The sequence below is a fragment of the Streptopelia decaocto genome (assembly GCF_964273445.1).
Source record: "Streptopelia decaocto genome assembly, chromosome: 18".
Taxonomy (NCBI): Eukaryota; Metazoa; Chordata; class Aves; order Columbiformes; family Columbidae; genus Streptopelia; species Streptopelia decaocto.
Genome location: NC_138673.1, coordinates 1,181,176 through 1,203,282, shown reverse-complemented (window position 1 = coordinate 1,203,282; position 22,107 = coordinate 1,181,176). Strand labels below are relative to the sequence as shown.

At 60.3% G+C, this 22,107-nt stretch overlaps 4 protein-coding genes across 7 annotated transcripts in view; 3 read left to right on the top strand and 1 right to left on the bottom strand.

The window, feature by feature from the left end:
• Nucleotides 1-3,790: 3,790 nt before the first annotated feature.
• CLDN3 (claudin 3) lies at nt 3,791-4,435 on the top strand (the record flags this gene model as incomplete). The annotated part of the gene is made up of 1 exon (XM_082068535.1): nt 3,791-4,435. The coding sequence occupies one exon, from the start codon at nt 3,791-3,793 to the stop codon at nt 4,433-4,435; it is 645 nt and encodes a 214-aa protein (XP_081924661.1).
• A 1,354-nt stretch (nt 4,436-5,789) lies between these two features.
• On the top strand, nt 5,790-8,431 carry ABHD11 (abhydrolase domain containing 11). 2 transcript variants are annotated; one of them, XM_082068425.1, is made up of 6 exons: nt 5,790-5,922; nt 6,201-6,336; nt 6,417-6,590; nt 7,018-7,188; nt 7,449-7,630; nt 7,922-8,431. In XM_082068425.1, exons 1-6 carry the CDS (start codon nt 5,831-5,833, stop codon nt 8,058-8,060), a joined length of 894 nt encoding a protein of 297 aa, XP_081924551.1. In that variant the 5' UTR covers nt 5,790-5,830; the 3' UTR covers nt 8,061-8,431. The 2 variants fall into 2 exon arrangements, with proteins under 2 accessions (XP_081924551.1, XP_081924552.1); XM_082068426.1 differs by having other exon boundaries at nt 6,413-6,590; nt 7,022-7,188.
• Nucleotides 8,432-8,879: 448 nt separating this feature from the next.
• On the bottom strand, nt 8,880-12,868 carry LOC309447505 (caspase-1-like). 2 transcript variants are annotated; one of them, XM_082068196.1, is made up of 9 exons: nt 12,716-12,868; nt 11,949-12,221; nt 11,504-11,640; nt 11,101-11,277; nt 10,682-10,916; nt 10,400-10,552; nt 9,712-9,821; nt 9,283-9,388; nt 8,880-9,079 (listed from the first exon to the last, which is right to left on the bottom strand). In XM_082068196.1, the coding sequence occupies exons 1-8, from the start codon at nt 12,720-12,722 to the stop codon at nt 9,296-9,298; spliced, it is 1,185 nt and encodes a 394-aa protein (XP_081924322.1). In that variant the 5' UTR covers nt 12,723-12,868; the 3' UTR covers nt 8,880-9,079; nt 9,283-9,295. The 2 variants fall into 2 exon arrangements, with proteins under 2 accessions (XP_081924322.1, XP_081924321.1); XM_082068195.1 differs by having other exon boundaries at nt 8,880-8,979.
• Nucleotides 12,869-14,864: 1,996 nt separating this feature from the next.
• Nucleotides 14,865-22,107, top strand: part of MTMR4 (myotubularin related protein 4) — a 59,574-nt gene continuing 52,331 nt past the window's right edge. Inside the window, exon 1 of one of the 2 annotated variants that reach the window (XM_082068395.1) lies at nt 14,865-14,922. The gene's annotated coding sequence lies outside the window, so the exon portion shown is untranslated. Of the gene's footprint in view, nt 14,923-19,423; nt 19,445-22,107 lie in introns of those variants that run through there. The other variant, XM_082068396.1, reaches the window with a different exon arrangement.

Genomic DNA, 22,107 nt, shown 5'->3' with positions numbered 1-22,107 from the left:
CAAGTGCTGCCGAGGTGGTTGTCAAAGGGATGGGGAGATGACAGCCATGGCCCAGGGAGGGGGATGCAAGCGGTGCAATGTGGGGACCCCCACAGACGATGCTCGGAGGAAGCGGGATGCTGCAGCAAAGCTGTCAGAGTGAGGATGCCCCAGGGCACACTGAGATTTATGGGTGACCCGGCAGCCCCCGGGCGAGCTGCCAGCCCCCCACCGGGTCCTGCCGGCCCGTGCCCCCCACCACCCCCGGCTCCCCGTGTGCCGACGGCCCCGTCCCCGCCCCGCCGGCAGACAGAGCTGCCATTGATGCTGGAGCAGCCCTACCTGCTCCTCGCCGCCGCCGAAGGGGCTTCAACAATGGGCTGCCTGTGTGCCCGGCCGGGGCAGAGCCAGCAGCCCCGCGCCTGAAATATAAGCGGTCGAGGCAGCATTTACCGCCCCAACCCAGCTCCCCCGGGGGGGAAACGCGCCGTCACTCCCGAGACCGCAGCGGGGGGGAAACACCCCAACCTGCCCTGGTTGATGGCTACACGTGAGCGGGACGCGGCCCCGCGGCCCCGGGGCGGTTTCTGGTGTCACCTCCTGCTCGCCCCGGGGTGCTGGGATGGGGGTGCCCGTGGTGGGTGTCCCCCCCACCAGCACAGGTGTCCTTCCCGCAGCAGAGGCCACCAAACCAGCAATGCGACTGTGACCTTTGGGTCACCACAGCACAGGGGCAAACCTGTCCCCATGTCATCGGTGGCTCCATGCGGCCACCCCACCTTGTCTACATCCCGGGAGACCCGCTGGCTAAGGTCCCCATCCCTTCCCGACTGCGGAGGGAGAGCACAGGGGCTCCACCGGGGGCAACACGGCAGGGGATGGATGGGGATGCTCCCAGCACCCCCCAGGGACACCAGCCCCACGCAGCTCTTTTCAGTAAACACCAGGAGCCGGTTTGCTGGCCACAAGAATGCACCTCGGAGAGCGCGGCAGCCGGCACCCCGAAACCCCGGTGGTTTGCCCCTTCCTCCGCCGTGACTCAGGCGGCCGCTGCCCCGGGCCGGTGCGGCACCACACGCACAGCCTGTACTTTGGGCAATTTGGGGTGACAAAATGGGGACGCGGCACGTGTGGGGCTTTGATTGCAGGGTCGGGGGCTGCGGTGCTTCCCCTGCCCCCTCCCCCCCCCATCCCTGCCCCATAGCCCCTACCCCAGGGGTATCGCCCCTGCCTGGGATACCCCAGCACACCTTCGTGGGGTACCCCCCCATCCCACAACCCTGCCCGGGGTACCCACCACACCACAACCCTTACCTGGGGTACCCCCTGCCCCACACTCATAGCTGGGGTACCCCAGTGCCTCACAGCCTTGTGTCAGGTACCCCCATTCCACAGCCCTACCTGGGGCACCCCCTGCCCTAAATCCCTCCCTGGGTACCCCTTGCCCCACAATCCTACCTGGGGTACCCCCCTCTACCCTTTCCCCACAGCCCTGCCTGGGGTACCCCAGTGCCCCACAGCCCTGCCTGCCATATCCCCTCTCCCCACACCCCCACCTGGGGTACTTGCCTGCCCTACAGCCTTGCCTGGGGTCCCCTCCACCCCAAAACCCTGTCTGGGGTACTTCCCTGCCCCACAGTCCTACATGGAGGACCCCAGAGCCACACAGCCTTGCCTGGGGTACCCCCCTCTGCCCCAAACCCCTCCCTGGGGTACCCCTACACACAGCCCCCCTGGGTTACACCCACCCCTGCCCCGCAGCCGTGTGTGCGGGGTGCACATGCGGGCGCACCCACAGCCATGGGTACACCATGGCGGGGCGGGGGGTGTGCACCCCCACTGTCATGTGCCTGTTTGCCTCTTCCTGCGTGTGGTGTCTGTCTGTCTGTCTGTGGGTGCTGATGTGGGTGTCCCCACCAGCAGAGGGGGTGTGAGCTGTGTGTGTGTGTGTGCGCCTGTGCGCATCTGCACCCCGGGGGTGCTGGCACAGCCCCACCCGAGGTGTGTGCTGCCTGCACCCCTGCCTGCACTCCTGCCTGCAGACGGGGGGCCCTGGGCCAGGCTGCACCCTCCTCTGTTTGGGTTTGTGGTGCCAGCAACCTTGGGCAGATCTGACCCTGTACCCACTGTCACCTGCTGCAGCACCAGCATCACCAGCACCCCACGTTGTCCCCAAGGACCAGCACCCAGTGACAAGGGCACTGCCCCCAGGGTGCTGCTGGCCTGGGCTGCCCCTCAGCAACATATACAGGGTCACCCCTGGGCACCCCCACAGCCAAGCCTGGCTCAGGGTGCCCTTGGGGGGTGATCAGGCTACAATGGGGTGGCAGAAGCCAGCGCAGCCAGACATGGGGGACATTGGTGCACAAGGGGGTGGCAGAAGGCTACCTGGCCGGATACGGGGTATTTTTGGGGAGCCATGGGTTGGTAGCAGCTAGCCTGGCTTGGTATGGGTTATCAGGGTGGTGCAGTCAGGTACAAGGTGCTGCAAGGGACCAGAGGCCATGCAGGGTGCTGGGGTGACATGGGGTGACAATATCTGACCCAGATTTGGGTTGTCAGGGTGCTGTGGGGTGGCAGGGGGACACCCTACTGGCTCTGGTTCGGGGTGCTGACCCAGGCACATCCGTGGTTTTGGGGCGCTGTGGGGTACCCAAAGCCAACCCCCTGGCTCCAGGGTGCTGTGGGGTACAGGCAGGACAGAGAGCTCTCCCCATCGCAGACCTCAGGTCCCTCCATGGTCCAGCATCCCGCTGCGCTCTTGAGTAGTTAATGAGTTGTAGGGGAGATTTTGAGCAGGCAGGGAACAGGCAGGAGCGAGCCCGCGTCTGGCAGAGGCCGGCGACCACATTCCTGGGGGCGGGGGGGTGGCTGGAAATGCCACCACCAGTGTGAAATGTTGGGGGGCTGTTGCTGGGGGACACACACACCCCCGCAGCCGCTGCCAGGTGTGTGTGTGTGAGCGCAGGCAGCCGCCCCGCACCTGCCCTGTGGGGTTTTTTTATTTTCCCTTTGCCGTCTCCCTGCTCGGGTTGACTGGGTGACGCTGCCGGGGCGGTTACGTGCGTTATCTGCTTCCTTCAAGGCCAAAATATTTGAGCAGGATGAGTAAAGGTATTTATCACCCAGTTCGGGGATCCCCGCCGGTGCTCCTGCCTGGCAGGGTGGGAGAAGGAGGGGGCCGGGTGTTGGGGACCCTGCACCAACCCCACGGGGCAGGGAGCACCCATGGGTGCCCTGAGGTGACAGTGTCGGAGCAACAAGCATCACAATGAAGGGGCTGCACTTTGCACAGTGATGCAGAGGTGCCCGGCGGTCGCTGAACCCCAGTTAAACGTGAGCACTGATAAGATGTTCTAGAAATAAAAGCAAACCCTGACCTGGCGGCAGCTCCAGGTGATAATGGTGAAGCTGAGGAATTTCCAGGTCCCCAGGGGGGTTCAGTGGGTCCAAATGAGCAGGGTGGCTCTGTGTTCCTGGCACCTATCACCCCGAAACCAAGGGGACGGCTGCGGCAGGTGGCGTCTCTCCCCCTCCCGCCCTTCTCCAGTAACCCAGCGCCATCTCTGCAAACAAAGGGGAGGGTGTGGGACGCAGGTGACGGTGACGGAGGAGCCGAGAGGAGCGTCCAGCAGTGAAACCCCACCCCGGGCAGGCGCTGGAGCTGGCCCCGCCAGCCCTTATAAGCACAGGTGCACCCAGGTGTAAGCTGATCCCCCAAGGGCTGCGAACGGCGACAGGTGGCGGTGACGGTTTCGGTCCGTGGGTTCTTCTCCACCATCGCCTGCAGCGCGGCAGCGAGGCGGTCACCATGTCGATGGCACTGGAGATCAGCGGGGTGGCCTTGTCGGTGCTGGGTTGGTTGTGCAGCATCCTCTGCTGCGCCTTGCCCATGTGGAGGGTGACGGCTTTCATCGGCAACAACATCGTGACGGCGCAGATCATCTGGGAAGGGCTGTGGATGAACTGCGTGGTGCAGAGCACGGGGCAGATGCAGTGCAAGGTCTACGACTCCCTCCTGGCCCTGCCGCAGGATCTGCAAGCCGCCCGCGCCCTCCTGGTGGTAGCCATCCTCTTGGCCGTCCTGGGTTTACTGGTGGCCATCATAGGCGCCCAGTGCACCCGATGCGTGGAGGACGAGAGCACCAAAGCCAAGATCACCATCGTCTCCGGCGTCATCTTCATCCTCTCTGCCATCATGAACCTCATCCCCGTCTCCTGGTCGGCCAACACCATCATCCGGGATTTCTACAACCCGCTGGTGCTCGACGCGCAGAAGCGGGAGCTGGGCACCTCGCTCTACGTGGGCTGGGCAGCCTCTGCCCTCCTGCTGCTGGGGGGGGCCCTGCTCTGCTGCTCCTGCCCCCCCAAAGACGACAGGTACACCACCGGCAAGGTGGCCTACTCAGCCCCGCGCTCCGCCGTCACCAGCTACGACAAGAGGAACTATGTCTGAGCCCCCCCGGGATCCCCCGGGACCCCCCGACACCCACCCCCCCTACCCCACCCACCCTGAGACCCTCATCACCCTCCACAGGGCCAGGGGTGGCGGCAGCGGGGCAGGGGGGCGCGAAGGAGGGGACGCGGATGGCGGTGGGGTCAGGGCCAGGCTGTGTAAATAGAGACAGTTTCGGGTAAACAAGAAGCGGTTTCGGGTTGGCGGGAGACGCGGCACCCAGCGCGCCCCTGCCCGCGCCGATGGGGCAGGATGGGGACAGGGCTGGCAACAGTGGCCCCCCTCAGTGTGTCCCCCCCCATCACGCCGGCCGGGCACCGATTGTCCCTGTTACGTGTGTCTGTACCGGTTACATTTGTCAATAAACGTGTCCTGTTTTGGTAGCCAGAGTATCTTTGGAGTGTGTGTGGGGGAAACAAGATCCCACCAGGTACGGTGGGGTTGCTGGGGCTACGGCCCCCCCAAGGTGCCACGTCACGTCCCCCGCTAGGGCAACACCGGATTGGGGGCGGGGGTGTCCCGTTGTGGGGTGTCCCGTTGTGGGGTGTCCCGTTGTGGGGTGTCCCGCCGCAGCCCCTCGTCCCCCGCACCGGGTGTCTCTTCTCGGGGGGGCGGGCTCCCCCCTGCCCGTTCGCGGGCACATTCCTGGCGGGGTCGGGAGGCAGCGGAGCCGCTGAACTCCGGCAGCGACACTCCCTGCGCGCCCGGTCCAAAGTCTGGCTCCACGGAGGGGAACACGGGGTGCTCCCCCCACCCCCCACCGAGAGCAGCGGCCGGGGCGAGGCCGCATTGCACAACCGCTCCCACCGGCCCGGCCCGGCCCGGCCTCCCCCGCCACGCTCCGGCGGGCAGGGACAAAGGGGGAAGGAGCCGCTGCAGGTGCCCGGCCGGCTCCCGCGCTGCCCGCGGCCGAGAGGCTCCCGCTGCCCGCACCCCGCCCGCCCCGGGGCGCGGAGCGGCTCCTGGGAAAACGCTGCCCGCGGGCAGGTGGGAGCGGGACGTTTTGTTGCCTTCGGGCTGGGATGTGGCTGCGGGCAGGCAGCGGGAGCCCGGCCCCGAGCGCGGTGTCCCGGCCGAGCCCCGCTGCCCAGCCCGCAGGCGGGGACTCTGCCCCGGCCCCCGCGCCCCGCTCCCCGCAGCCGCCGCGATAAGGATCGGCAGCGCCCGGGCGGGGCGGCGCTGCCCGGCTGTGCCCGAGGGGGTGACAGACGGGGACGCGGCGCCTCGTCCGGCCCGGCAGGCAGCGCGCGCCCGGCGGTGACCTTGCCGCCGGCAGCGCCCGGCACGCAGCGCCCTCCCGCCGCCAGGGGGCGCCCCGCTGCCGGCAAGCGAGGCGGGGGCGGGGCCGCCGGCGCGCACGCTGCGTGACGGCCCGCGCGCCGCCGCGCCGTCGCCATGATGCTCCGCCGGCTGTCCCTCGCCCCCGCCCCGCCGGGCCGGCTGCGCCCCCGCCCGCCGCTCGCCACCGCCCCCCGCTCCGTGGCGACGTAAGGGCCCGGCCGCGCGCGAGGGGCGGGGGCGGCGGGAGGGGTCCGGAGAAGAGGGGCGGGGCCGTTACCCGCGGTTGGGCCACACCCCCCGGGCGTTAGCCCCGCCCCCGTGTTATGGTGTCCCTTCACGGGAGCGGGGCCCGCCTGTGGCCCCGCCCCCAGCCCCCCGCCAGCAGGGCAGCGCTTGGCAGCACCCCCGGGCTAGCCACGCCCTCACCCCGACCGCGCCCCCCCGGCCACGCCCCTGTCGCCCTGGCCACGCCCCTCTCCCGCAGCGCGGTGCCGCTGGCGTACACGGAGGTGTCGGGACGCGGAGACCGGTCGCCCCTGGTGATGCTCCACGGGCTCTTCGGCAACCGCGGCAACTTCCAGACGGTGGCCAAGGCGCTGGTGCGCGGCGGCAGCGGCAAGGTGAGGCCGCGGCGCCCCGAGGAGGGGTCACGGGCAGGCAGTGCCCGGGCCGGGGTGACACGGTACCTCTGCCCAGGCAGGTGCTTGCGCTGGACGCCCGGAACCACGGCAGCAGCCCCCACAGCCCGCTGATGAGCTACGAAGCGATGAGCCTGGATGTGCAGCAGCTCCTGACCCACCTGGGCATCACCAAGTGCATCCTCCTGGGCCACAGCATGGGGGGCAAGACGGCCATGACGCTGGCCTTGCAGCGGGTCGGCAGGCGCAGGGCTCTGGGGCTGGGGGTGCGCAGGCTCAGGGGGCTCCTGCAGCAGGAGGCTGTAGGAAGGGGGGTGGCACTGGGGGCTGTTGTTCACCAATGCCAGCCTTGCCCACGGCCCCACAGCGAGTGGCTTTTCTCCGCGTGGTCGGTGGTGCTGTCCCGCTCAGAGTGGTAAGCCGGGCTGTGGAAGCAGGAGCGGGTCTCTGTCCACCAGCCCGCACTCTGGAACTGATTGCAGGTGAGGTTAGAGATTGGTGCCGAGGCACAGGGACACAGGGACTCACAGAAGGGCACGGGGAGTCTTTGCTGAGGCAGAAATGAGCTAAAAGCCTCTAGGGAGGCTGACTGAGAGCAGAACTCTGTGCTCGGTCATGCTGCGGAGATCCTGGCTGGCATCTATCTGCCGTTTGTGTCCCCAGCCAGACCTGGTGGAGCGCCTCATCTCTGTGGACATTAGTCCTGTCACAACCGCACCTGTCTCCGAATTCTCTGCCTACATCTCAGCCATGAAGACAGTGAAGATCCCGGAGGGTCTGTCCCGTTCTGCAGCCCGCCAGCTGGCTGACGATCAGCTGCGACCAGTGGTGCAGGTAGGAAATGACGCTTCTGGGATGGGGTTTCCTTTCCCCACCTGTCCCTGGGAGTGTCCCAGAGCTTTATGGCCATGGTGCTGGTGGGACGCTTTGCACAGCCGGCCTGGGCAGCTGGAGGACATCTCAGGGCTGCAGGGGTGATGGGGAGCGTGACAGCATGGGGGTCGGGCAGAAGGGATGGAGGGGAGATCAGAGGGTGCCAGGATATCTTGAGGTCTTGTTTTCACTGAAAAGCATACGATCCCCTTTTGTGGCAGCTCCCGCAGCTGAGGCAGTTCCTGCTCACCAACCTGGTGGAGGTGGAGGGCCGCTATGTCTGGCGGGTGAACCTGGAGGCCATTTCCCACCACCTGGCAGATATCATGAACTTCCCCGCCTTCCACAAGCCGTATCCTGGCCCTGCACTCTTCTTGGGAGGATCCAACTCACCCTATATCAGGTGGGACTGGGAGAAGCAGTCTGAGAGTCTGTGGTTTGACCCCTTGTGGTCTTCTGCAGCTGCTGAGGGTGGGAGGAAGCCCCTGAGATGGGGAAGGTCCTGGAGTGAGCTCTGTGCCTCCAGCAGCCGTGACACCAAAGCGCTGGAGAGCGAGGGGGAACCTGGGGACAGCCCCGGCAGGGAAGGGGACATGGTCAGACCTGGGATCCCACTCTGCTTGAGTAGGGTGAGGGAAGACACCTGGACAGACATCTGACCACACTTCCCATGGCGTGTTCCCCTGTCCTGCAGCTCCAAAGACTATCCGGAGATCCAGCGCCTCTTCCCCAGGGCTGATGTCAAGTACATCGAAGGTGCGGGCCACATAGTCCATCAGGATAAATTCGAGGAATTCATCACTGCTGTCCTCAACTTCCTGCCACCTCCATAGCGCTGGGGACCTGGGGTTCTGCAAGCACCACGTGGGACCCGGGGAGCTCCGGGCACTGGGGCAGGACTCTGGGCTCTGTGAGGGGGGCTCAGCCTGGACTGATTAGGCTGGATCCTGCCTGCAAGGGCTTCTCCCAGCCTGGCTTGCCTGGATCCAGAGTGGAGAGGCACCTCCATCCCGCATAGCTCTCCTGCCACCTCGCAGGGTGGCACCGGCTCTGGCACTGCCCTTCCTGCACAGCCTGTCCTGCCTGTGCTGGCGGCTCTGGGAGGGGACAGGAGAGCCCTCTCGTTCTGCTGCCAGACCACCTGGCTGTGGATCTGGCTGTGACTTTGCCAAACGTGCAATAAAGCTGAATCCATGCCAAGGCAGAGAGGGGTTTGGATGTGGCGGTGGAGGACAGGGGAGTTGGGGGAGGCACAGGAAGGGGCTTTCACCACCAGCAGGAATATTGGTGGGAGGTGACAACTGGGCTGGGCCTGTAACACACTGAGCTGCGGGAGCAGCGCATGTAAGACACAGGTCTGAGGGTCTTTTGTGTCTCCCAGGGGGAACTGCATCCTCCTTCCACCTCAGGGGCAGACGGAGGATTGTAGGATCTTCTGAGCAAGGAGATGCTGCGAGCCTGCAAGGCAGGGTGCACAGAAGTCCCCCTGGAGCGCATCTGCCTAGCACACCCCCAAGGCAGGCACCTCTTCCTCCCTGAGCTCCCCCCGATTTCTCACCTCCCACCCACTCACATCATCCCTGAGAAGGCAACGTAACACCAGCTACAACCATCCACCCACTGTGGGCTAAAGGCAGAGAAGCGGTGCTGTCTGCTGTAAAATCTCTTTATTAGATGATGGATAAAACCAGAGATGGGGCGGAAGCGTCTCTGGGGGTGACGGATCGTTTCTGTCGCAACTGGGTACCAGCTCTGGGAACAGTTAAGAGAGACACTAATCAGCTTTGCATTTAGTGCTGCAGAGCCAGGTGTCTGTTGCTCCCTGAGAAGAGTTTGCCCAGTTTGGGGTTGCCTGGAGGCCACAAAAGGAAGGGAGGAGACCAAGGACTATTTTATTGCAGGTCTGGTTGTTGCTACCAGCACACAAGTCCTTTGGATACCCTGTCACAGGAGCGGTGGGAAATTTCTCCCCGCTCCGCCTTGCTGCCCGGTTTGGTACGAGGTTTGGGGCACAGACAAAAGGCTGGCGCAGGGGTGTGAGGTGAAGGGACTCACCACGGGCTGCAGGTCAGTGGCCGGGGAAGAGGTAGAACTTCCTGAGCAGCGTGGTCCGTTCTTGTGATGGCAACTGCCGAGGGAACTTTTCAAAGGCGCGTTGCACCTGGGGTGAGAGAGGCAGCGAGGACACATGAGAGCAGCTCCATGCCCAGCATTGGAAGGGTGCAGGGAGTTGGGAAGTGTCCCCAGGGGCGTCCCCAGATGTGTGTCTGGTGGCATGAGATGCCGTGGGCTGCACCAACACGCCAGGCTCTTGCATGCCCACCCCATGGCAGGGTGCCAGCTGACTTTCCAGGCCAAACCAGACCTCTTTTTGACAGATCTTGCTGGGAAATGGCCTGTCCTGAACGCTGCTCTGAGCAGTACTTCTGACCATTGGTATGGCTGCATCTGCCGGCACACCTGCAGGTAACTGCAAAGCCTCACCTTTCGGAAGATCTCCTGTAAGTTGCTGTCACAGGCGTGGTTTCGAAACTGTTCTATCAGGTGCTGGATGAAAACGGTGCCTTTTTCTGTGCTTCTCCAGGACAAAGTATCTGAGGAGACAGAAGGTGCCAAGTGTGATTTCACTGCAGCAATGATTAATGCTGGGTGCTGAAACAGGAGGCTGGGGCACCCTCTCCGAGATCATTAATCAACCCACGGGCTTGGAAAAGGACAGGGCATCCCAGGGAAGCTAGAAGTCTTCAGGCCTCTCTGCTCTCCCATGTTCCCAGCCATGCCAGCTGCCAGGCCATCTGTGACCTGGCAGAAGACAATTTTCCCTGGCCAGCCACTGCGGTGAGATAAATTGGCTGGGGAAGGAGTGCGGGCAGAGCCAGTGGGCAGGGCTGGAGCTGGGGCGAGGGACAGCAGCCAGGCAGGGGAACAAAGCTCTGGCCCTGGCCAAGAGGGATCTGTGGTGTCCTGGAGCAGCCTTGTACCCTGGCATTAGGGGACACTGACTTCTCCAGAGCTGTTGGAGCAATGCCTGAGCAGTCACTGGCTGGAGGGGATCCCCATCAACCAGCCTCAAGGAGGAGGAGGTGTGGAGGAGACCCATGGCATCAGGAATAGGAGTCCTGTTGTCCTCACCTGCTTTCAGGCACGGCAACTATCTCCAGGAACCACTTACCAGGTGTGGAGGAATGTAAAGTGGCAAAATCACTCTCCAGGTGGATTTCGCGGATTCCCTCAGCTTCCAGCCCTTCAGGGAATGCGTCAGCCGAGCCAGGAGCAGGTGCAGCAGAGTCTGCGGAATCACTCACCAACACAGACCCTATTTTTCCTGGGAAGGCAGGGCCAGCCATCAGCGATGATGGGCTGTCCTGTCCCCACCCTGCGCTCAGGGCTCACGTGCCCTGGGAGAGCCTGGCTGGCTTGGTCGCCTCACAGGCCCCTCGTAATGGGGACTCACCTCCACGGCAGGCCTGGATAATGACCACTTTGGGTTTGCCCAGCAGTGCCTGGCAGTTCCGGTTGTTGAATTTCTCATAGATGGTGTCGAGGGAAAGGATGTCTGTGGTCTCATCTTTGCTCTTGGTCCCGCAGAGCCCAGCCCTCAGCCCGTGGGACATGAAGACCAGGAAGGTGCTGTCAGAGGTCCAGTGCTCTTCACGGTCTGCAAAATCCTTCATGACCGTAGCCATCCCCTACAAACCAGGACAAGGAAGGAACATCAGCAACCTGTGACCCAGCCACCTGCTGTGGGCAGGAGCCACTGCCACTGGGGACAGAGTTGTCCCTGTGGTGCCTGAGCCCTCTCACCAGTGCAGGCAAGGAGGGTCACTGTGCCACTGCTGGGGCCGGTGGCAGCTGCTTTGTGCACTGCTTTACCTGGGAAGTTAAGTTGTAGTGGGTGTCCACCACATAGCCCAGCCCTTCTAGCAGCTTTGTCATCCCCAACACGTCTACTTCAGCCCCATTTCGCCGGCTCAAGTGCTCAAACTCGATGTTGCAGATGAGCAGGGCCCTACGGGTTCGCGTCTCCCGTGGTAGATGGATGGGATAGATCTGTGAAGAAGGAGGGAGGGAGAGAGTGCTCAGTGGTGGGTGGGTGCAGGGGGGCTTTTCTTGAGAGGCAACTAATAGTGGAGAAGGCCCATGGGTGCAGCAACCACATCTCCCTGTCCCTGGGGCATTTCCCCACATCTCCTGCCCTACTCCTGGGTCGGCAAAGACCCTGGCTCTCCTGGGCAAGGCCCTGCCACGCTCCAGCCCCCTCTCATCTCTGCAGCACCTGGTCTCCCTCTGTGTCCCTGATGTGCTGGTACTCGTTCAGGGAGCACTGCCGGATCCACTGCTGGCCCTGGATGCTGATGGGGTGCCCAGTGGGGACCTCAATGTTGGGGGCGGGCAGCTGCACATCACGAGGCCCTGCAAGAAGAAAGCCCCACTTTACGCTGGGAAGCACCTGCAGCAAGAGGGGCCTATCGCAGGGCACAGACAGGTGAGCAGAGCTGGGATCTGCCCCCTGGGAGAGGACAGACACCCCTTAGAGCCCTGTCATTGCTGCACAACAAGGGGGTCTCAGTGCCACAAAGCAGTGACACTGGGAACACCAAACTGCCTCTTGCCTTTGGGCCTCGGACACCCTCCAGGGCCAGACCCCCCTCCAGTACCACACAGGAGATGCTGGGTCCCCCCGCAAGGCCTGGAGCAAACCACAGCTCCACAGTTCTCACCCGACTCAGCGGCCAAACCCAGCTGCTTTGCCAAGACACCATCGCGCTTCCTGAGGCTGTCGATGAAGATCTGGCTGGCCCTGGAGCCCTTGAGGCGCACGCCATCGATGAGGCAGCGAGCCTTGTCGGTGCGCACCACGTACCGGTCCTGCACCTCGTCTACCTCCTGCAGGTTCAGCACCCCTTGGGCCAGCAGGTCGTCCAGCAGGCCAGAGATCAGTGGCTTGCTCACCCGCTCCACAAACTCCGTCCGCACGTTCAGGAGTTGCCGATCTGTGGGGCAGCCCCATCAGTTCCTGGAGCACCCACACCACAGCTCCTGCTGTCCCGCTGCCTATTCTGTGTGCTTCCTCTTCCTTACCGCCTCCCCTGCGTGCTGATCCCTTCCCCACCACCCCTCTAGCTGCTCCCCCTTCCCCATCGCCTTCCCTGGATGCTGCCCCCCGCTTCTGCTGATCCCTCCCACTTTCCATCCTGTGTGCTCCCTGTCTCCCATTTCCCACCCAGGGTGCTGCTCCCTCCCTCACTGCCACCCCGGGGGCTTTGCCTGCAGTCGCCCACCTCCCCCTTTTCCCACACACCCACAGACAGTCCCCCAGGAAAGCATTTGCAAGGCCCCTGACACCCAGGGCCACAGTGTCCTAGAGCCTGGTCCACGTGCTGTGTCCCCTGTGCCTCGGGCCAACCAGGGCAAGCAGGACCCGGGCAGGACACCCACTGGCACCCCCGTCCCACCACTGAACCCCAGCACCGCCGGTCGGACTCACCTGCCATCGCCCCTCAAACCGTGGCCTGCGGAAGCAGCCACGGGGTGTCCCGAGGCAGAGGAATATGAAAGCAAAAGTTTTACAGAGCGTCACTTCCTGCCTCTTTGCGCGGGCCTTGGGCTGTTACCATCCCCCGCCGGCACCCCTGCGGTCGCCTGAGTCTGAGAGTTCACTGGCCGTGGGGCCAGAGCCCCTGCACGCTTTGCAGCCACACTTGGATCTGCTTCTGGGGGTGCCCAGCACATTCCCATGACACTGGGGCATCGTGCATAAACGTAACTGTTCCCAGCACCAAAACCCTCAGTGCCTGCAGAGCCAGGAGGCGGCTCCCTGCCCTGCTGAGCCTCTCAGAGCCGGGCACAGAGCAGCTCCTCTCGCAGCTCATGGCCCCAGGGCCAGGACCAACATCATCTTCATGCACACAGCCCCGAACCCTCCAGACCTGTCTGAGGCTGAGCTCCACTTATCTCTTCCTCACACTGCCTTGTGCAGGCGCTGGCAGGGAGACGCTGCCTTGGGCAGCAGCATCTTCATCCATGTAGAGGTTCACCAGCCTGGTCTCCATCCCGCAAGCACTGAAGGGGAGCCTGCCTGGAATGTAAAATATAGACTGTAAGAAAGCCTGAGGTTGCCCCGTAATTCTATTAGCAGGGCTGTTTCACAGGGCAGGTTGAGCACAGGTCGAGACATGGGTGGAAATAGCAGAAGTAACACCCATGATGGGGAAACCCAGGAAGGAGCCATGGGGAAAAGGGACGTACATTGCGCCCTTTGGGAGGGAGAGGCAAACAGCCACGGAGCACTGCAGCTGCTGAATGCCAAGCACCAGTACAGGTTGGGGCTGACCTGCTGGAAAGCAGCATTGCGGAGAAAAACCTGGGAGCTGTGGTTGGCAACAGGGTGACCACAAGTCAGCAGCATGCCCGTGTGGGCAAGAGGACAATGGTACCTGGGATGTGTGAGGAAGAGTGTGATCCAGGAAGTTGTTCCTCCCCCTCTGCTCTGCCCTGGTGTGAGGCCACATCTGCAGAACTGGGGCCAGTTCTGGGCTCGCCAGTTCAAGAAGGACAAGGAATTACTGGAGAGAGTCCAGTGGAGGGACACAGAGATGCTGAGGGGTCTGGAGCATCTTTGTGATGAGGAGACACTGAGAGAGCTGGGGCTGTTGAGCTGGAGAAGCTGAGAGGGATCTGATCAATGGGATCAATAGCTCAGGGTGGGTGTCAGAGGATGGACCAGACTCTGTTCATGGTGCCCAACGCCAGGGTGAGGGGCAACGGGCACAGACTGAGACACAGGAGGCTCCATGTGAACATGAGCAGAAACTTGTTTGCTGGGAGGTGCCAGAGCCTGGCCCAGGCTGCCCAGAGCGGGTGTGGAGTCTCCTTCTCTGAGACATTCAAACCGCCTGGACCCACCTGTGTGATCTGCTCTGTGACCCTGCGTGAGCAGGGGGGCTGGGGATCTACAGAGCTCCTGCAACCCAGCCAGCCTGGGGTTCTGTGATAAAACGGGGTGGCCTCACGACCTTGTCACCATCCCGAAGTCCCCGCAGGCCTGTTGGGGAGCCCTCACCCTTCACGGCTCCGCGGTGCCCCAGCCCCGCGCTGAGATCCCGGTGCCGCCCGGCCCTGGCCAGGACCCGGCAGCCGGGAGGCGGCGCTGCCCGTGAGGGGCCCGGGCTGCCCCAGTGCGGGGCACGTGGGGAACGCCCCTTTCCCCAAATCCCGGCCCTTCCCCTCCCACGGGCCCCACCGGTCGGCTCCCGCTGCCCACACGCGCAGCAGCGGCGGGCGGGGGTGTCCGGTCACCGGGTCGATCACGTGACGGACTCCCCCTTTCCGGTTATGCCCCCCCGGTTATTTTCGCCCCCCCGCGGCGCCCCAGTGACCGCCCGCCGTTTTCTGAGGGGAAGCGCAGCCCGGCCGCAGATTGGCTGCAGTTGGACGCGCTGTGATTTCTCATTGGGCGCTGAGCGCCCGGTCCCTCCCCGAGTCTCGCCGCACTGGGTCACGGGATGGGCTTGCGGGCGACAAGAAGGGCGTGTCCCGCCGGCCGGTGGCGCTGGGCGGGGACGCGTTCGCTCCGTTCATTGGCCCACGGTGCCGGTGGCGCCTGGCGCTGATTGGCTGCGCCGCGCGGGTCGGTGGGGGGGGCAGGGCGGGGAGCTGCACGCGGCAGAGGCGGGAGCGGCGCGGCCGGAGCAGGTGAGACCCGCCGGTTCCCATTCCCCGCCCGGCGCCGCCCCCGCGGGCCCCGCGCGGCCTCTGACCCCGGCCCGGTCCTGCCCGGGCCCCGCGCGCTCCTCAGGTTTCTCCCCGCCGCCGCCTCCCGGTGAGCGCGGCCTTCCCGGGGCCTGTCTGTGAGGGGCGGGCGGCGGCAGCGCGGAGGCGGCGGTGGCGGCCCCGCGGCCCTACCGCGTAGGGCGGGCGACGGCGGGCCCGGGCCGGCCTCGCTGTTGCCCGCCGCGGCGTGGGGTGGCTGTGAGCGCAGGGGGCGGCCCCGAGGTGCCGGAGGTTTAAAGGCCGGTTCACGTTAAGGAGAAGGAACGGGCCGCGCGTTTTCCGCCGGGTCAGGCTTGGGGGCGGCGCCGTGCCGGGAGCGACAGCCCTTCCCCAGCCCCGGGCTGTGAGAGCGCGGCTGCGGAGAGGAGGCTGCGGGCCCGGCTGGACTTCCCCGGGCCCGGGACGGAGCGACGCCGCCGCTGCCGCCCCCGAGCCCCGGAGATCCCCCTGGAAGCAGCTCCCGGTCGCGGGGTTCTTGTGCCACACGAAGCGCGGTAACAGACTGGTCCTGCCCCTCCCCCCGCTGGGGTCTGCCTGGTGCCCCCGCACACGGTGCTGGATTTTGGAGAAGGTGCCTCCCCTCCTTGGGTAGGAGCTGGTAAAGCTCCCTGTGGAGGTTTGAAACTGCTGGTGGCTGAAGTTTGGTGTGGAGACAACGTTGTTGCAAGTTTTACATTTATTAAAAAAATCTCAAACAACTGCGTGTTGTAAACATAGGTTTCCCTAAAGCATTTGATGCGATGCCTTTGGGTTTTCCCGCTGAATTAACCAGAGTGGGATGAGCTCAAAATAACCTGCATAAGGTCGGTGGCTCCCAGAACATTATTGGGGACATTATGTTAACGGTCTCCTAAAGATCCTACTGCTGATTTTGTCAGCGATCTGAAGAAAGTTTGCAGCTAAAAGCTGATGGAGCACACAAGCAGCTTGGAGTGCTGAGTGAAAAATAAGAGATTAGGATCCAATAGGTTGGTCTGGTGAGTTTGGCACTGTATTTCTGGCTGGGGTCGTGCATCTATTACCAGGGAAAAAGCACTTCTGCAGCGCTGAGCCCACGTTTGGTGCCTGTATGTGGGGCGAAGGCTGGTGGAAAGCTGGGCAGAGTTCAGAGACAATGTGCGAGGGTGGGATTAAAGGTGAAAAAAGCTGCCATGCAGTACGAGAACTCCGGTCTGCTTCATGCAACGAGATTGGGTCAGTGTGTGTGTACTTGGGGAGGACAGAAGTTGGACTGTGGGACTTCAGTGTGGCTGGTCGTGCTATACGAGTGCGTGCGTAGAAACCAGAGCATATATTTTGAAGTGATAACCAAGTGTGCAAACAGACTTCCTGAAGTCAGTGATGACTTTATATTTGCTGGCAACTTTTGCATCAAGTCGCAGAACTTTTCTTTTAATAAAAACAATGGCAAGTGTTGTAGTTCAGTTAACAGCACGGGAGGTTCTGTGGTCCACTCTGCTCGTGGGTTTGTAGGGTCGCCACATAACGTCTTTCAGGGTGTTTGCTGCAAGATGGATATCTAAGCAAACAGAGATGAAGACTGGTAAATAAATGGAAAAGTTTTACTTATAGTTATTAATTTCTAGGAATAGCTGGTTTCCCCTTTGCTGTGTTTGCAGAAATCTGTTTACGCTGGCAGTGACAGTTATTTGATTTTTCTCAAAGAGCCTGAACAGGGAAATTTCCTCAGATTGCCGTTAGCCCTGTGGAAACGTCGTTGCAGCCCTTCTGTCTTGCTGAAAGTGTCGCTTTGCTGTCAGGTTTGTCTGTGGCAAGCTAAAAGGGAAAAAAAAAAAATAATTAAGGGGGAACTTTAGGGCTAGATCTTCCCATGCTACAGAGGCTTTGGAGAATGCCGCTGTGCCAGCTGTTTGTTATCTCGATCTGCCAAAATATGCGCTGGCTTGCTTTTATTTTTTGTGCACGTGGGGCTTTTCAAAGTCGCCCTTGTCCTGGGCTGGCGGGAGCGCAGGGGACGCTGTGGGCGGCTGTTCCCCCGCCCGGCGCCTGTGTCACTGAGCTTTGCTCACCTGAAGGCCGGTGGGTGAGGGTTGCTGGGGAGCTGGGCCGCCTCCTCGAGGTGCTGCTTTAATCTGTGAGTTTGAGACAGAGCTATTTCCACTCTGTGTCCTCAGCCCTTCCTTAGGGGCTGCTGTCATCTGAGGGACAGAGTTGTTCTCGATAGTAGTTTGTTAAGTGAATTAAAAAGGAGGCTGGAGGGATGAGCGGTTCCATTGAAGGAGTGTGTGCGGTTGTGTTGGAAATGACCGAGCGTTGTTTTACAAGAAAATCAAGCAGTATAATCTAACCCAGATTATTTTTATCAGGGAGAAGTGTGAACAGGAGAGAAAACAAACCAAAACAGTGCTGCATACTTGCACATCATGCTCAGCTTCCCAGGACAGAAATGTTCCCCCAGGTATTAATAACTAAAAGGCAATTATGAAAGTTCATACCTTTCTCTTCCATCCTTGCTTGCCCACCCTCCAAGGCAGCTCCATCCAGCCAGGGTTTTCTACTCGTTGGCGTGTTTCTGGGTTTCAATGTGGACTTTTATCATGAGACTCTTCTATCACTGCTTACAGGAAAACATCGACATTTGCAGGACTAAATCGGAGCCCTTTTTAGATAATGATGACTGGGGAAGAGAGCTATTTAAAAATTACTTGGCTATTAACAAATTAGCGTAAGAGATTAATCTCTGCTTGTAATCCCTGGCTCGTTCTCCAGGACGATGCCTGCGCTGTGATGGAGCACAAGGAATTTTGAGCGTGCTCCTCGCCGGTATAATTGTTTCCCTTCCGTTCTTCCCTGACAGTTCTGCGGAGACTGTGCAGCTCTGTGCTCTCAGCAGCCCGAAAGGATAGGATTTCCCCTAGGAGGGATCAGATGATTATCTTATAAATAGTAAATGCCTGTTCAGGCCTACTTTCAGTGCGCGTTGTTTGGCTGCCGTCTTGCTCTCCGCGTTTGCAACAAGTACAACTGCGTCTGCACCTCGTGGCCCAAACCGAACCCAAGGAAATGGGGCGTACTTTCTGTGGGAGATGATGGATTTCTGGGAGGAGGGAAGCGGCCCTGGTGCGAGGTGCTCTGCAGCCAGCGCTTCAGGCAGCGCGATGGGTTGAAAGGCTCCAGCAGCAGCAACGCTCTGCACGCCGTGGTAGTGCCTGGTTCCTCGCCGGCACAGGAAAATTGGCTCATTTGACCGGGAATGCGAGCTGAAATGAAACTGAGACACATTCAGTGGCTGAATCCCATTGGAAATGAGCCTGATTTCCTGTAAGAGAGTGTGTGCTGGTACCGGGGAGCCCTCCTCTCTAAGCCTGAGCTCTTGGTGTCCTTTTTGGGCTGCACACACGCATCCCCCTTACCTGACATCTGTTTCCCTCCAGCTTCGCTTCCCTCGTCCCTCGGTGGTCAGTCTGACGGCTGCTGAGCGTTGGGCTCGGTGGACGTTGCGGGTCCATGGACAGTCCCGCGGTTGTCCTGCCGTGTTTGTGCTCGACCCTCCCCGCACTCAGGTTTTGTTCGCTCTGCTGGACCTGGGTTTGCCTCTTCCCCAGGTGACAGGGATCAAATCAAGGGAATCAATTTGCTTTTGGGTTTGTTTTTGCAGCATCTTTCTGCAGCCCTGAGCGATCTGTGTACAGCTGGTTGGAGAGCAGGGTCTCACCTTTCCTGGGGGAGATAATGGGACATAACAAGGACAAAACTAAATCACATGGTTTGTGCTCTTAGTAGTGGAAATGACTTTTTGTTTCTTATTATTGCAACTTTGTTGCTTCTTCTCAGCTGAGAGATGCCCTCAGATTTCTTCTTCCAGAGGGAGAAGCCTGTCCAGAGCGTGTCCCAAGAGTAGAGACTTAAGTGACTGTATATTCTGTTTCAACACGTATCAAGTTACTGGCATCAGAGCCTTCCTTTTTTTGTTGTGTGTATCCGTAGGTGCCCTATTCCTTTTAGTCTCTCATCTAGAGCATTATCAATCTTCCTTCCCTCATGGATCACATTGCTTATCTTCTAGGTGGGGCGTTTGCTCAGCAGTGTTTGATACAGCTGATCTCATGCGCTGTAAACCCGTGAAGTTCAGCTGTCCTGGGCACGCACAGCACAGTTCTGCTTTTGCTGTATTTATTTTCCAGAGGAAAAGAAAGTATCGCGCCGTTTCTTGCAAGGGCACGAATTTGATCATGCTGTGGAGAACGGGCACGGTGTTCACGAGAGGGATGGCGATGAGGACCGAGGTTTATCTGAGCCTTGGGAGTGGCGTTAGCGGGGAATAAAGTGGATGGGACTGCTCTGATAGCAAAGTACGAGCGATATGATGGGCACCTCTGCCTGAGATGTAGCAAAAAGCCAAATCCGGTGACTTGCTGAGGTTGCTCAGCACCGTCAGCTCCACCCCTCTCTGGAGGAGTCCATCCTGGCAGCAGAGACACAGGTAGACACAGCTCACAACTTATCTTCACGGGGGCAAAGTCTTGTATCTGAACTTAAGCCCACATTCTTGGCAGAGTATTCTCTGGAGCTCTGCTTGCTTCCATTTCACGGCTGGGAAGTGGAGTCCTTGTTCCTTTTCCAACCTCACCAGTTCATTGCAAAACGAAATTGTGGAATTGTTTGCTCTGGCAGAACGTGCTTGGACGTGGTGCTGTGTGAGTGACAGCTGCATGGTAAGGACCCTCAAAGCATTTCTACTTTGCAGGCCGTTGAATTGCTTGGACTCTGCCAGTCTTTCTCTGCTGGGCTCTGCTGAAACTGCGGGCTGCAGTTTGCATTGTTCCTTCTGGAAGCTTCACAGGGTTTTGTTGCTCTGTTTTATTCTAGAAACTTGTTGAAGTAGCCAGCTTTCTGTGAGTGGATGGGTGCCTTGTGGCAATCCAGCATAAATCTATCCAGTTGTCTCTGTTATTCACAATATTCACTCTGGATTCACAATAATTTTATTTTTTCTTTTTAAATCTTTCAAAGTAACCAGTGGAAGTGCAATTTATTGCTGGAGCGTGACTGGCACGTAGTACCCAGTACCGCCAGAGCCCAGTGGAACTGTGTGCCCCTATTTTAATGCGAACGAGAGGAGCCGTTGTCCTGTTTCGTGTCTGGTTTTGGAGTCACACGCAGTTTTGGGAACATCCCTCTGAGGGTGCTCGGGGAGAGCGTGGCCAGGGTGGGTGCTCCCTGCAGTACGGCTCTCCTGCCAGCGTCAGCCTGGCCCCGGGGGTTTGGGTGGAGGTTTAGGAGGACGTAAGGAGTCCCAGTGTCATTGCTTCTCACCCGTCAGCATCATTTAGGCTCGTACTTGCTTCTGCTTTCTGGCCAGACTGCACAGCCCCCGTCCTGCCGCCCACCAGGTCACGGCTGCAGCTGCCCCGGTGCCAAAGGCGCTTCTGCCTTCCTTCTCTAATGCCAGACTGAATTTCCCAGAGGCTAAAATGCTCTCATCTTGCTGAAAACTTCAGAGCAAGCCCGTGGCAGCTGGGTGCGAACTTAAAAAGCCTGCGCTGCCCTGAAGGTCAGACTTGGGTAAGTGGAAGTGAATCTCTGGAGGCACAAAGCCTGGGGAAGCTGAAGGCAGATGTGAAACGGAGCAGCCTGTATGTGGTGGGGCAGAGGCTGTGGGTGCGTGGGGGAAAAACAGCTTAATGTGTTTTGGGGGGTTGGTGGGAAGATGCACAGCAAAGAGGGGTTTGGTGAGCTCCTCTGGAAGGATTGTTGCAGATTCTTTTTTTTTAAGATGCTTTACATACTGCCGAAGATGCTGTGTCAGCTCTACGTTACCAGTGACTCGGAGTGTTACATTTTCCCTCTGGCTGTGCCAAAGTACAGTTCTTGCTGAAGCTTTTGGAGTGCTGTTGTCAGCTCTCCTGCGCTCCTGGGTGGGTCGGGGCCCTTGTCAGCCCCTCGTTCCCTCTCTGATGCTCCCGCAGTGTGACGAGTGCTGTGACTGCAGGGTTTGTCACAGCCTGATACTTTTATGTCCTCTGCATGTGGGAGTTATTTCCTTTGATGGTGTAGTTCAATGCTGCTTTTTTGTGGGTTTTTTATTTTGGTTTTATTTTAAAACTGAGGACCTTGTGACATGGGGAACTGCTGCTGGGTTCTGTGGTGACGAGGATCTGCCTGCCTTGGGCAGCCATGTCCCTGCAGTCCCCATGGGTCAGACTGGGATCCCTGCAGGGCAATTAACTCAATCTCCTTTTTCTTGGGTATCAACATTTCTTTCTGTGTATTTGAGGCTTTTGTGCTTCTGGACAGTGTGCCCGGTTCCTCTCAATCCTCTGCAAACATCTCTGTGACCGGCACAAGGCTCTTCTGCCTGGTATGAAAGGGAGATCTGCTTCTAGAAAGTGCCAGCACTTCATATGTCTCTGTCAGGGGACCTGCTGGCTCACATTTTTCACATCCACGCCCTTTACAAGCAGCCAACAAGAGGTAACTACTCCAGGAAAGGAAAGCTGCTGGTGCCCCCTGTTTCTGCTCACCTTCTCCGGGGATATCCAGAGGCCACGGATACATCTGCAAACCCAGCGAGTAGCTGTGGACAGAGAGGGAGGGTGTCTGGGCAAAGAGAAATCTTGTTTTGCTTGCTGCAAGGGAACTGCTGCCTCTGTGGCCCTGGTGTCCACAGGGCGCTGGGGCTCTGTGTGCTGCTGCTGTCCCTTTTGCAGGAAAGGGGACAACGCTGTGTCCGGGGAGGGGACACAGCTGAGGGCAGCAGTGGCTCTTGGTAGAGATGTTGGAGCCTGGCTGAGCTGATGGTCCGTTAACCAAGTGAATTTTGGTGATGCCAGCTCTGATTCTGATTGGCTCAGGTTGGTACAAAGCCTATATTTTACTACTCGATTAAGGGAGTTTTGCCATCCCCAGGATAACTCGGTGCTGTATATCCTCTCTGTTCCTGCTCCAGCTCCCACACTGCTGCCCTGCACAGGCCCTTGTTGCTTCTAACTCAGGTGAAAAATATATTTTCATGTTGGGTTTTAAACACCTATGGGAAGAGAAAGTACCTCGGTTTCAAAGGAGAAGTGCTGGTTTAGGCTGTAAAGTCCCTATTTTCCAGGGAGTTTTGAACCTCTGGTGCATTATTGTAGAGGCTGTTGTAAC